Source organism: Oncorhynchus mykiss, chromosome 16, assembly GCF_057628025.1.
Source record: "Oncorhynchus mykiss isolate SJ-2025 chromosome 16, ASM5762802v1, whole genome shotgun sequence".
Classification (NCBI taxonomy): Eukaryota; Metazoa; Chordata; class Actinopteri; order Salmoniformes; family Salmonidae; genus Oncorhynchus; species Oncorhynchus mykiss.
Genome location: NC_143037.1, coordinates 56,774,686 through 56,789,241, shown reverse-complemented (window position 1 = coordinate 56,789,241; position 14,556 = coordinate 56,774,686). Strand labels below are relative to the sequence as shown.

Here is a 14,556-nt window from a genome sequence, read left to right as displayed (position 1 = left end):
GTTTGTTGTTGTCTCAGGCTTTTCAACAATTGAGTTTCACTTCAATAATTGACATTCCAGAATAATGCACACTCTTTATGATGTCACAGCAATGGAATTCCAATCTGGCAAGTTGACCTGGAAATGTGAATTTCAAATTCTGAACTAGAACTGCTTGTTTTGTCAACTGAATAACAGACATTTTCCGTCATATATCACCTTTATATTAGAGCAACAAAAATGAACAGCCAACAGAAGGTGAAAAAAAAAACTTGAAATACTGTTTTATTGTTTGTAAGAAACTTGAGTCGGCTAACATGATTTAAGTAAATCAGAAAAAAATAAAATACATTTCCCGCTGAAATATATAAATGTAAACAAAAATCACAAAATAAATAAAATCACCAAAAAAAAACAGAGACAAACAAAAAAAAAGAGAGCAGAAGGTGGCACAAGGCCCACAGTGTACCAGAATGTCAACACAGATGTCACAGGGGAGATCTGATGCAACACCACTGATCTTTCACACCCCAAAAACACAAGAGCTGCAAGGGCTCCTTCCAATAACCACACCAATCATTCAGAAGATCTAGAAAATAATACAATCAGGGACCAATAGCTAACAGGGTTAAAGGTCAAGATTGGCACCAGGTTAGATTGAAACAGGCCATTGCGGGGTTCTGCCTTGTATATAAAATGCACTTCACCAAAACAATTTCCACCTTCCAGACTGACTACATTATAGATGTCTGCCAAATCTCAACTCCTGGATAAGTGTTTAATATCTGCAAACCACATATATAGCAAACTGATAGACTGTGCAGTCGATGACGTTGGTTGTAGACTGCTGGAACATGACCCGTGTTTAAGACCCAAATAGCCACAAAAATCTGCCACCAGGATAGTTTAGTCATCAAACAAGCCAAGTTCAAAAAAGACAATTATGTTTTTAAACGATCACTCAAAACAACATTTCTTGACTTAAGGTTAACAGTCATAATGATTATTTCTGTGTTTTAAAACATACACATTCATATCCCAATACATTTTGAAACACTGTTTTGGACATGGTATTCCCAAAAAGTAGACAAATTAAATTAGGGTTGTGGTCCTGAAGAACGTAACGAGGACCAAAACGTAATTGAAAAAAATAAATATTACAGCCAGGCATCACCATGCAAAAACTTTCCGAAATGCACGACATTCAAACTTCCTTCATTACCTAAAAAAGTCCCGTTTTAGTGCCAGAAAACTAAAGTACACTACAATGGTCAAATCTATGTGCAGCTCCCACGTGGGCTTCAAGCCAATTCATTACATATTCAGCATCAGAAAATCCCCTTCATAAAAAACTACATGCAAAGCTGATGCCCAGCCATCAGCACAACCAAAGGATGCTATAGATCACATTGTGGCATTACTGTTCAATTTATTATACATTATTTAACAGGCCTTGTAAGGAGGCAAGACTTTGGACTTGTCAGTTATGTACTTCTAATTAATCAGATAGGTCATTTCAGCCAACAGATGGGTGGCACGAGTTAGATTAAGTACACCAATAAGTTCAGAACACTTCAAATGAACCATCAATGATGTCCACATGGAAATTGGCCTGTCAGAGCATTGTATTAACTGGAAGACTGAACATCTATTTGCCAGATTCTCTAGACGTCCATTCAGAGCAGCAGAAAGAAGAAAACAAGATCTGAAATGACAATTCTTTAAATTGAATTACAAACATTTGCCAAAAAGAGAGTACAAAGTCACATATGTAGGTTATGAAAGGTATATAAGAATAAGGCAAAGGTATTTATTATGATTTATTCTTAAATACCTTCCATAACCTACATATGTGACTTTGTACTCTTTTTGGCAAATGTTTGTAATTCATAAAACTTTTTTTTTTTTTTAATCTCTGATCTTCCAGTGCAGAGACTGGCAGTTGTATTTGTGCATCAGCATTTTGGGCCTAGAACCTGTCAATGGTGCAGTGGCTACATAATCAAAACAGATTAAAACGCAAGACAGGAGTTTAAAAAAATAAATGAACTTAAGAAAATGAACACTAGAGGTGCTAAATCAAGTTAAAACTCCATACCCTGCCAACTGAACAATTTTAGACAAGAGAAATTACAAAAAACAAAACAAAGTGGGTAATTTGGGATGTGCTTGGGACCAGAGAGTTTCTGGCATCCACAGTGCACATGCCTTCCAACATCCAAGAGACAAACACGCACAAAATATTCCACCATAAGCTTGTAGTTTAACATGTTTCTTCATAAATATCGTCAGGTTGTTATGAGCTGTCCCGAGAATTGCAGCCACACTAAGAGACGTTGACCTGAATCTTTGAGAAAAAAGTGCCACTTTCCTAGAATAAAAAGGATTGCACCGTTTAATAAAAATTGTAATCTCCAAACAGGAGGAGACCAAATGAAAGTAGACAACTCAACTAGGTTTGAGAGATATGAACAGTTGGTTACTAAAGCAGATAAAAATGTCCCACGATCACTACATTAACAAAGTGAATTTGCTCAGACCCAGAAAACAAAGACAGTGATAATTTAGAAAACAGATAAAACCAGAAAAATACTATGTACAAAAGTGAGTGCAGGTTCCAATGACCTTGTAACGCCAATTCCTGGAACAGACACAGAAATTGAGGGGAAAGACAAGCAAACAAAAAAATCTTAGACAGTTCACTCTTCTGGACCCCAATGGCTGCCTTCTAACAACATGATGCTGATACGGGCCAATGGGATGACCCAGAGAAGGGCTTTCAAAAGAGGTACTTCACACACACACTTACTTATTTCAACTTGATTTTACAGAAAACAAACATTTGATATACAGTCCACTCGGAGATCACGAACGCATAACATGATACATTTTTTGGAGTGGGTGTTGTACGTAGGGAGAGGATAGAGATGTTGTAGCTGATTGAAGGAGTTTGGTGGGTTGAGGGGTTGTATTAAAAGCTGCATGATCCAGTCTTGAACGTTAGAATTCCTCCTGGTCCTCTGACTCAGCGTCCGGTATGACAAAGCCCTCCTGAGATCACAGAGGGATGAAGAGGAAGATATCAGGTTAGATATTAAATTGAGATCGACGTCTGACCTGGGCCAAATACACTACACAGCCAAAAGTATGTGGACATCCCTTCATATTAGTGGATTTGGCTATTCCAGCCACACACTTTGCTGACAAGCACAGAGCCATGCAACGTTCATAGACAAACAGTAGAACGGCCCGTACTCAAGAGCTAAGTGACGTTAAACATGGCACCGCCATAGGATTCCACCTTTCCAACAAGTCAGTTCATCAAATTTCTGCCCTGCTAGAGCTGCCCCAGTCGACCTTAAGTGCTGTTTTTGGTGAACTGGAACCGTCTAGAATCAACATCGGCTCAGCCGCGAAGTGGTAGGCCACACAAGCTCACAGAACGGGACCGCCAAGTGCTGAAGCACGTAATAAAAAAAAATTTGAAAGTCACCTGTCCTCGGTTGCAACACTCACTACAGAGTTCCAACCTGCCTCTGGAAGCAATGTCAGCACAATAACTTTTGTCGGGAGATTCATTAAATGGGTTTCCATGTAAAGGGAAATCCTAACGCTACGCCAGTCAGACGATTCTGTGCTTCCAACTTTGTGGCAACAGTTCGGGGAAGGCCCTTTCCTGTTTCAGCATGACAATGCCCCTGTGCAAGGTTTGCCGAGATCAGTGTGGAAGAACTTGACTGGCTCCACAGAGACCTGACCTCAACTCCATCAAACACATTTGGGATGAATTGGAATGTCCTCTCTCATTAATACTCTTGTGGCTGAATAGAAGCAAGTCGCTGGTGCGTGATGAGACAAGGACATCCCTACCGGCCAAGCCCTCCCTAACCCGGACGACGCTAGGCCAATTGTGCGTCGCCCCATGGACCTCCCGGTTGCGGCCGGTTACGACAGAGCCTGGGTGCGAACCCAGAGTCTCTGATGGCACAGCTGGCGCTGCAGTACAGCGCCCTTAACCACTGCGCCACCCGGGAGGCCCTGTAGTGTACTTTTCAAACACTTGAGTGGCATTTAATTTGGTTTGCCTGGTATAGAAGGCACCAATGGAATAGTCCCAAAAGTGCAAAGTAAGCTAAATCAAGCACACTAGTGTTTGGGCATTTATTAGACGCAGTTCTGATCTAAGCACGCATGAATTTCAAACAGAATGAACCAATCATGCGTCGCCTGGGAAGGAAACTGCACAAGCTGTATGAGCATGCTTTAGCATTCCGTTTGAGCTACATACATGCCATTCCACAAACTGAATTTTAAGAAGGCATCAGCAGTTGTTTGAACCAAAACACATGGGCTCAAACCTAAAAAAGCTGAAGTGACCCGGCGAGGCTGTGTGTAATGTTGACTAAACTCACATCTGTGGCGTAGAGTATATCCACGATCCTCTGCAGTGTGGGATCACCCTCTCCTTCCTTTTCTTGGCAGATGAGCTCAATGTTCCTCAGTTTGCCGAAATAAAAGTCCCTCTCCTTCTCCATGTCCTGGATGGTGGACTTTAGTATATTTACCTGGGAAGAGGGAGGTGGGAAACAGATGATATAACCTGTATCTCTGAACTTTGGCAAGAGCTTCAGTCAAACCAATTGTTATCATTTCTAATAAGACATGGCACATGAATGGAAGGATGGATGACAGTACCTCCTGAATGAGTTCTGCCCGCTCCTCGTCACCTCCGCCAGCCCCTGGTCTCCGCGCCAAGCTGGGCGCCATTTTGGGTGCTACCTTGGCAACTGCTGCTCGCTGGGATGCTGATGGGAACAAGCAACCAGTCAGAAAAGAGATGGGGAGAGGTTGTTATTGACAAGCTCAGTAGATTTAAGTATGGAAAGACAAATCACCTCTAGACTGCTTACAGAAGCCATTTCTTGCTGCTAGTCAGTCTTTCTCCTACAATGTTTCCATTCTCCCCCCAAACTAAAAGCATTTTGATTTTGTTGCTTTCAATTGACAATTAGTTCAACAGGTCTCAAGATGTTGATTTTGGGGCCTTTGTGCCCCACCTAGAACCTTCTGTAGGGGAACCACTCCTAAAAAGTAATTCCACAGTGAATATTAAAAAAAAACATTGCACAGGCTCAGCTACTACTCTCACCAGCGTTGAGGATTTTCTTGGGCTTGTTGAGGGCCGACATGGCGGGGTATGGCATGGAGTCTTGGCCCTGGCGAGCCTCCACAGGGTCGTACTCTTTCCCATCATAGTTGGCATCAAAGAACTTCTTGAACCACTGCACAAACTCAAAGTTGTCCTGGAACTTGCTTTTTATCAACTTGTCAACAGGGATGATCTTGGAAAGAACAAAAGCACCAGGTAAGTGAATTCAACACCACAAAAAAGGGTTAAATAAACACTAGTGGATGTCCACATCATACACAGTTGATTTAGACTAAACATGCATCGCAGAGGTAGTGACTATCGTTAGAAATGCTGTCGGGATGTGGATATAACACACAGAGACTAGGAGACGAGGACTGTCCATTTCTAAGGGACTTTGTCATGACACTGAATTAGAGAAAATCTAAACTCTCGCTCTGAAGTGTTTTGCTCTCTGTCTCTCAAAGACAGGACAGCTCTTCACTGTAGCCGAATCCAACAAATACACCATCTAACTGCTGGATGAGAACCAATGACTAATAGAATGGAGATTGCATAGGATGCCAACAGTCCTGTCTCTGCAGGCACAGGAAAGTCAATATCAGTGAGCCACTGTAGAGAGGTCATGCTAGCTCAGCAGTAAACACAATTAGCAAGCAGTGGCAGAGCACAGCAGCTGACGACATTGGTACACACACAGACAAACCCACACTACGGGCAACTCAGATGTGTAAGTCCAACAACATGCCGTTGTAACATGATAACAATTCAACAAGCCAACACATGGTAAAGACAGAACGCAAAAGGATCAATAGATTAATATGCTTCGAAAGCAACCAGTTCAAATAGAGCTCTGGATGTAGACTAGAGCCTAGGACATGCTGAGAGGGAAAACGAAATATCCCACTTACTTTTTCGACACCCATTCTTTTGAAGCCAGCTTGCAAGATCTTATAGTTGTGAATGAATTCGTGCTCTAGTTTTGCAGCAAATTTGACTTTCTTCAAAGGCACACAGCCGGGGAAGAGCATGTCCATGAACTGGCAGTAGGCCGCACCTTGAGAGGACAGGCACACCAGGGGTCAACACAAATGCTAATGAACTATTCCTCTATGATGACATACTGACACTAAAGGAAAGTAGGATTAACCTTCAGGCTACATCAATTACAGGATTTACTTTCATTTTCCCTAACCATTACTTACACTTTATGAAGTAATGGAAGAACAAATGCAGTTGTGCCATCCATAACCCGCAAATTACCTGAACATAACAGCTCTATCTTAGTAAGGTTGATCTGTAACGATTCGTTGATCCAGGCAAGCATGTCATGACGACTCAAGTTATCACTACACACTGAGGTTGAGTAAACGTTCACAGCCATTTTCTGTTGAAGCACAAAAGGAGAAATGTTGATTTCAACTTCATGTCACGTTAGAAAAAGCACACAGGTGATTATTTTTGGGGGACATTTCTATGCAATATAATCATGTCAGAGATACAACAGGTTGGGGTTGGGGGGAAACCTACTACTGGTTCAGTGGGGACCATTCCTGAAACGAAGGGAAATGATCATGATCAGGAGAAGATGAGTTGAAGAAAGCTGCAGTCAGTTCTGTTAACCAAAGACAGAATCCCTTCTGAACACTGGCTAGCTAGCTAGGTAACTAACTAGGTAGTTTAGTTCAGTTGGACTAGCTTTCGTAACGTTGGGTAGTTAATGTAGACGTATTGGTGAGTGGAAATTACGAGGATAGAAGCAAGCATTGTCTTGCAGATGTGTAAACTACCCAAGTTAGGTAGCTAGAATATCCCTGAAATTACTATCAAATAAATGTGCCAACGTTAGTTAGTCATGAAGTCTGCTTGTAATGAAAGTTAGCTAGCTAACGTTTCTAAGTTACGTTAACTAGGTTGTCATTTTCAACCTAACAGCTAGCTTATCGAGCTAGTAAAGACAAAGTAATGTTAGATAGCTACGTTACATATTAATAGTGCGCAAACTATCTGTGGGTGGCTAACTAGCTGGTCTGGTAACATTTCCCCCCGCCCAACTCAGTCGTGTTAGCTAACTAAACCCCCATATACCAGAGATATGCATTCAATCGAACCCCGGCCTCTGCGCCCCATCCATTCCATTGGCTAACTAAATGCTAGCTAGTTAAATTACGTTTTCAATTGCAAATATTGCTGTATAAATGACTTACCCTGTTTTGGCGTAGGTGTTGCCAATATATTAATTCAAGAGACGTCAATGTTTACTGCTCTCAGTTCATTCGAGAAATCTACCCGCGAGGCGATATATTTAAATGCAACTGAGTGCGTTTGTTCTCAAGTCAAACGTCGTCAAGACGTAAAGTCTAGACGCATGCTGGAGCATGCTGATGCTGGTGGATATGGGAAGAGATGGATACCTGGGCCCAATGAGTGTCGAATTTAGTTATCGAAAGATGTCATGGATTATTTGCTACGTGTGGTTTATTTGATCAAATATACGTTTCGTAAAGCACAGTTAGGTTGTTGCGAGTGTACTGATATAAGTAGGACACGTGACATCACAGCAATTTTGAGAAAAATATCGGAGTTGTGCCTGATAACGCACTCGAATCTGCCCTCATTGGCAATAATGGTCTCACCTGTTATCGCCTCCTCCCAACTGTCTTCCATATTTCTTTGAATACATGTATTTTTATTGTTAGAGCGCCCAATTGAGTATCACACACACTAGCTGGTGGGCTAAGTCAGCAGAAGACATGGAAGCCCGATATCCTCCCATGAAGGGGAGAGGTAGGAATGAGCTGTCACACAGCCTTGGAGGGCAATTTTCGCGCTCTGACCCACAGGTCACAGTTGCCCTGTGGTCATAGCTAGGCTCACCTGAAATTATTGTAGCTCTCTACCCTTACTGTGTATACATTCTCCGGTTACTAATTATATTACTTAATTTGATGAATTAGTATATTGCTTAAGAAATATTTTATATTTATATTTTGTAACCCATTTACCATTTTGTAACCCATTCTTTAAGAAGGCCCTGGCAGCTACACCTTTCAGTGTGCCACCTTCACCGGCTTTTCTTACGGAGCTTCAGAGATGCTGGTCCGACCCACGGGCTCTCGCCCACCATAGCAAGGACAGTAGGACACTATCTGACATGCACGATGCAAAACAACATGGGCTGGACCATATGCCTAGGGTGGATGAATTTATAGCAGAGCTGATGCTCTCCTTAGATGAAGGATGATGGCCGCTGCCCCAGACCTCATTGCAGGGCCACAGATGAGCTACTGTCACGGGCCTCCAACACAGCACCCCGCATTGGGAACTCCCTCTCAGTGCTCATGTTGCACAGAACAGTATGCTCCAGCCAGACCACGCAGACCTGGACCTCTGCAACCTGAATGACGCATCTCTTCAAGCGTTTGCGTTCATGACCAGAGAGCTAGGCAGACTGATGTCCACCCTTGTTGTGACTCGTCACCAGGTCTGGCTCGCCCAAGTCCCAGTGTCCGATGACTCCAGAAGGGCACTGAGAAAGCTCCCAGTAGCTCTTCTGCAACAATTCTTCTGCCACAATTCCAGTTGAATGCATTGGTGAAGGTACGAATGTTCCAACAACTGATGGGCATGCTTGCTGGGTGACACCATTAGGCTTGTCTTTAAGGCCACTACACGTGTGGTTCAACGACCTTCACGTGGAGGAAGAGAGCCTACCTGATTACAGGTGTCCCTCTCGGATCATTTCCGGCAAGGCGGGAAGTAGTGATGACCAACGCTTCACTAGCAGGCTGGGGATCAGTGTGGCAACACAGGTCTGTATGGGGAGAGTGGTGCCCCTGCTGGAGGAAAGAGCACATCAACGTGCTAGAACTTCAGACAGTTTGCCTAGCCCTGATTCACTTTCTGCCGGTCCTCAAACACAAACATGTCATGATACGATCAGATAATACCTCAACAGTGTTCCACATCAACCATCTACCACATCTGGCCTCCCTACGAGCCTACCACATCTCTGAACGAGGTGGCAGACTTCTTGTCTTCACTCCCTGGGGGAGTGGAGACTTCACCCACAAGTAATGAAGATGATATGGCAGTGGTTTGAAACAGCACATTTGGACCTGTTCGCCTCAGAGCAAACACCCCACTGCTCCCTCTGGTTCTGTCTGTCAGAGATCAAGAACCCCTTGGGAATGGACGCCTTAGCCCACACATGGCCAGAGGGCCTACTGTATTTTTACATGACATAGGGTTGAGCGTTCTGACCTCACAATGGCCGTCAAGCACTTAAGGTAACTAGCTAAAGTTGGCTAGCTTGTGTGTGTTATCAATCAAATCAAATGTATTTATATAGCCCTTCGTACATCAGCTGATATCTCAAAGTGCTGTACAGAAACCCAGCCTAAAACCCCAAACAGCAAGCAATGCAGGTGTAGAAGCACGGTGGCTAGGAAAAACTCCCTAGAAAGGCCAAAACCTAGGAAGAAACCTAGAGAGGAACCAGGCTATGTGGTGTGGCCAGTCCTCTTCTGGCAGCCGGGTGGAGATTATAACAGAACATGGCCAAGATGTTCAAATGTTCATAAATGACCAGCATGGTCAAATAATAATAATCACAGGCAGAACAGTTGAAACTGGAGCAGCAGCACGGCCAGGTGGACTGGGGACAGCAAGGAGTCATCATGTCAGGTAGTCCTGAGGCATGGTCCTAGGGCTCAGTTCCTCCGAGAGAGAGAAAGAAAGAGAGAATTAGAGAGAGCATACTTAAATTCACACAGGACACCGCATAGGACAGGAGAAGTACTCCAGATATAACAAACTGACCCTAGCCCCCCGACACATAAACTACTGCAGCATAAATACTGGAGGCTGAGACAGGAGGGGTCAGGAGACACTGTGGCCCATCCGATGACACCCCCGGACAGGGCCAAACAGGAAGGATATAACCCCATCCACTTTGCCAAAGCACAGCCCCCACAGCACTAGAGAGATATCTTCAACCTCCAATTTACCATCCTGAGACAAGGCCGAGTATAGCCCACAAAGATCTCCGCCACGGCACAACCCAAGGGGGGGCGCCAACCCAGACAGGAAGATCACATCAGTGACTCAACCCACTCAAGTGACGCACCCCTCCTAGGGACGGTATGAAAGAGCCCTAGTAAGCCAGTGACTCAGCCCCTGTAATAGGATTAGAGGCAGAGAATCCCTGTGGAAAGAGGGGAACCGGCCAGGCAGAGACAGCAAGGGCAGTTCGTTGCTCCAGAGCCTTTCCGTTCACCGTTCATGTGTTAGGCTAGTAGGTGATTGTGTTGTACTTACCAGTACCCAGTGTTCGCGGGGTCCGACATGCCAATCAACCTGCTATCTGCCAAACACGGGAATGCCTGGAATGTTCTGATGCCGGGCTTCCTGGTGGTTGGCAGAGTGGCGTGGAGGGGGGTTGGGCAGGGGGATGGAGCATTGGAAGTTAAGACCAGGTTTAGCCATTGTTCTCTCTCTTACGTCTGGCCTTCATAAGAGAAGGTCACGGTTGGCTTGTGGGTTATCTTTCATTTATTTGACGTGGGCTATGGCCAAACAGGGTTTATTAACTCTGTGTAAAGTTGGGTTAATAAACCGTCAATTCGTAAACTCAATCCTCTGTCTGGACAATTGTTGTTTTATGATCTAGTTAGGTCATTACACCACTTCCAGGCACAAATGAGAGCGAACCTCGCTCTGACCATTTCACTCGCCTTATCAGAGCTGTTTAGGCTGTTTTCATGTTATCTAGACATTGGTGACTGTAACTGCTGCTGGAAAAAATGTAATAACTTTTTTTTTTAACTGACACCAGTCATTTTCATCTGGTTTTACGAGTTTGTAAATTCATCAGTTTTTCTGCGCTCTGGCACCCTCAGACGAGAGTGCTCTGAAATCGGAGGAGATAGCCAGAGTGAATTTATGAATGGGCTGGAGGGAAGCAAAAGTAATTCCGCTACCCAAGAACAGCAAAGCAACCTTTACTGGCTCAAACAGACGACCAATCAGCCTGTTACCAACCCTTAGTAAAATAAATAATGTTTGACCTGTGTAGCGTGCAGCAGGTCAGCCACCAGGGGGAGACTCTTCGAGGCCTGGTGACAGATGGAGTATACATCACGAGGCGACGGCTCCATCTGCTGGACGTGCCAGGTCTCGACGGTCTCTCCGGCCAGGACTAATTGGGGCTGATTGGGAGTTGGTCAAGGGTTGATTGCTCACCAGCTGTGCAAGTCCCATAAATCTGCCAGACGAGCCACACACAGGGAGAGAGTGGGGGGGAGAGAGAGGGGGGTGGGGGAGAAAGAAAATAAAAGAAAAGAAAAGAAAAGAAAAGACTCCTGTATAGTTGGGGACGGTTGCAGAGGTAACAGGAGTGAGTTAAAATTTTTATCCCCACAGGATACAGCAAGACCCGGAGCCAAGAAGACGTTATCCCAAAGAGGGTCTCATGGGGGAGACCTGTTATTTTCTTCTGAACTATTATTTTAATAAACACCTTTGAAACTGAGCTAATCCTACTGTGTCAGTGTCTGATCTGTGTAAACATTTTGACCCCCTGGTCTGCCACACCAGATATATTTCACAGTAAACAAATTAACAGCTTTTTAGCACTTTTATAAGGGCTTTCAACATGTATGGCACTTAAACAAATTACTGATGATTGGCTGACAGAAATTGATAATAAAAAGCTTGTGGGAGCTGTTTTGTTAGACTTGTGCAGCTTTTGACATTATCGATCATAATATGCTGCTGGAAAAACGTGTTGTGGCTTTATATCCACTGCTATATTGTGTATCGAAAGTTACCTGTAACACAACACGGGGTGTTATTTAATGGAAGCCTCTCCAACATAATCCAGGTAGAGTCAGGCATTGTTAATTGTTTCAATCTTTACTAATGACCTGCCACTGGCTCTGAGTAAAGCCTGTAAGTCTATGTATGCTGATGACTCAGTACCTTACAAGACAGCAACACCTGACAAAAAGCTGCAGTCAGTTTCAGAATGGGTGGTAAGGAATAAGTTAGTCCTACATATTCAAAAAAACAAAGCATTGTATTGTATTTGAGACCAATCATTTACTAAACCCTAAACCTCAATGAAATCTTGTAATTATTGTGGAAATTAAGCAAGTTGAGGAGACTAAACTGCTTGGAGTAACCATGTATTGTAAACTATTGATGCAACAGTAGCTAAGATGGGGAGAGGTCTGTCCATAATAAAGCGCTGCTCTGCCTTAACGTTATCAACAAGGCCGGTCCTACAGACCCTAGTTTTGTGGCACCTGGACTACTGCCCAGTCGTGTGATCAGGTGCCATAAAGAGGAACTTAAGAAAATTACAATTGGCCCAGAACAGGGCAGCACGGCTGGCCCTTAAATGTGCACGGAGAGCTAACAATAATACGCATGTCAATCTCTCCTGGCTCAAAGTAGAGGAAAGATTGACTTCATCACTACAGTCGTGGCCAAAAGATTTGAGAATCCACAAAGTTGGCTGCTTCAGTGTCTTTAGATATTTTTGTCAGATGTTACTATGGAATACTGAAGTATAATTACAAGCATTTCATAAGTGTCAAAGGCTTTTATTGACAATTACATGAAGTTGATGCAAAGAGTCAATATTTGCAGTGTTGACCCTTCTTTTTCAAGACCTCTGCAATCTGCTCTGGCATGCTGTCAATTAACTTCTGGGCCACATCCTGACTGATAGCAGCCCATTCTTGCATAATCAATGCTTGGAGTTTGTGGGTTTTTGTTTGTCCACCCGCCTCTTGAAGATTGACCACAAGTTCTCAATGTGATTAAGGTCTGGTGAGTTTCCTGGCCATGGACCCAAAATATCGATGTTTTGTTCCCCGAGACACTTAGTTATCACTTTTGCCTTATGGCAAGGTGCTCCATCATGCTGGAAAAGGCATTGTTCGTAACCAAACTGTTCCTGGATGGTTGGGAGAAGTTGCCCTCTGAGGATGTGTTGGTACCATTCTTTATTCATGGCTGTGTTCTTAGGCAAAATTGTGAGTGAGCCCACTCCCTTGGCTGAGAAGCAACCCCACACATGAATGGTCACAGGATGCTTTACTGTTGGCATGACACAGGACTGATGGTAGCGCTCACCTTGTCTTCTCCGGACAATATTTTTTCTGGATGCCCCAAACAATCGGAAAAAGGATTCAGAGAAAATAACTTTAACCCAGTCCTCAGCAGTCCAATCCCTGTACTTTTTGCAGAATATCAGTCAGTCCCTGATGTTTTTCCTGGAGAGAAGTGGCTTCTTTGCTGCTCTTCTTGACACCAGACCATCCTCCAAAAGTCTTCATCTCACTGTGCGTGCAGATGCACTCACACCTGCCTGCTGCCATTCCTGAGCAAGCTCTGTACTGGTGGTGCCCCGATCCCACAGCTGAATCAACTTTAGGAGAAGGTCCTGGCGCTTGCTGGACTTTCTTGGGCGCCCTGAAGCCTTCTTCACAACAATTGAACCGCTCTCCTTGAAGTTTTTGATGATCCAATAAATGGTTGATTTAGGTGCAATCTTACTGGCAGCAATATCCTTGCCTGTGAAGCCCTTTTTGTGCCATGATGTCAGCTGATCCTTTTGCGGTAGGGCTGAAATGCATTGGAAATGTTTTGGGGGGATTCAGTTCATTTGCATGGCAAAGAGGGACTTTGCAATTAATTGTAATTCATCTGATCACTCTTCATAACATTCTGGAGTATATGCAAATTGTCATCATACAAACTGAGGAAGCAGACTTTGTGAAAATTAATATTTGTGTCATTCTCAAAACTTTTGGCCACGACTGTACCTGTATTTGTGAGAACTATCGACATGTTGACTGCACCGAGCTGTCTGGTTAAACTACTAGCACACAGCTCGGACACCCATGCATACTCCACAAGACATGCCACCAGGTCTCTTCACAGTCCCCAAGTCCAGAACAGACTACGGGATGCGCACAGTACCAAAGAGACCTATTCTAGGTCTAGCTCTATTCCACATCAAGTAACTCTTGGAAGCAATATAATCAAATGTAAAAATCTGATAAAAATACACCTTATGGAACAGCGGGTACTGTGAAGAGACACACACACACATGATAACACACTCATTATATGTACACATGGATTTTGTGTTGTAGATATGTGGTAGTAGAGTATTGGCCTGATGGTGCACACTTAATGTGTTGTGAAATCTGTTGTGAAACTGCTTTAATTTTGCTCAACCTTTGGCAACAGCTAATAAGGATCCATAATAAACACAGCTAGTGGGGTGGCTTGCTTCCTCTTCTGCCTTTTTTATTATTACTTTCCACAAATGGCTATAAATAAAAACAAATCATGAAAACAACAATTTGGTTTTTAATCTTTATTAATTAAGGTTAGGTTTAAAATCTAATTTT

The 14,556-nt window shown here is 43.6% G+C and overlaps 1 protein-coding gene across 3 annotated transcripts; it reads right to left on the bottom strand.

Annotated features, from left to right (window-relative positions):
• Positions 1-238: 238 nt before the first annotated feature.
• Positions 239-7,923, bottom strand: LOC110492304 (microtubule-associated protein RP/EB family member 1). 3 transcript variants are annotated; one of them, XM_021566511.3, is made up of 8 exons: positions 7,336-7,526; positions 6,659-6,681; positions 6,392-6,515; positions 6,040-6,185; positions 5,129-5,321; positions 4,675-4,784; positions 4,392-4,544; positions 239-3,030 (listed from the first exon to the last, which is right to left on the bottom strand). In XM_021566511.3, the coding sequence occupies exons 2-8, from the start codon at positions 6,677-6,679 to the stop codon at positions 2,980-2,982; spliced, it is 798 nt and encodes a 265-aa protein (XP_021422186.1). In that variant the 5' UTR covers positions 6,680-6,681; positions 7,336-7,526; the 3' UTR covers positions 239-2,979. The 3 variants fall into 3 exon arrangements, with proteins under 3 accessions (XP_021422186.1, XP_021422189.1, XP_021422188.1); XM_021566514.3 differs by lacking the exons at positions 6,659-6,681; positions 7,336-7,526 and adding an exon at positions 7,765-7,923; XM_021566513.3 differs by lacking the exon at positions 6,659-6,681 and having other exon boundaries at positions 7,336-7,540.
• Between the last annotated feature and the right edge of the window lie 6,633 nt (positions 7,924-14,556).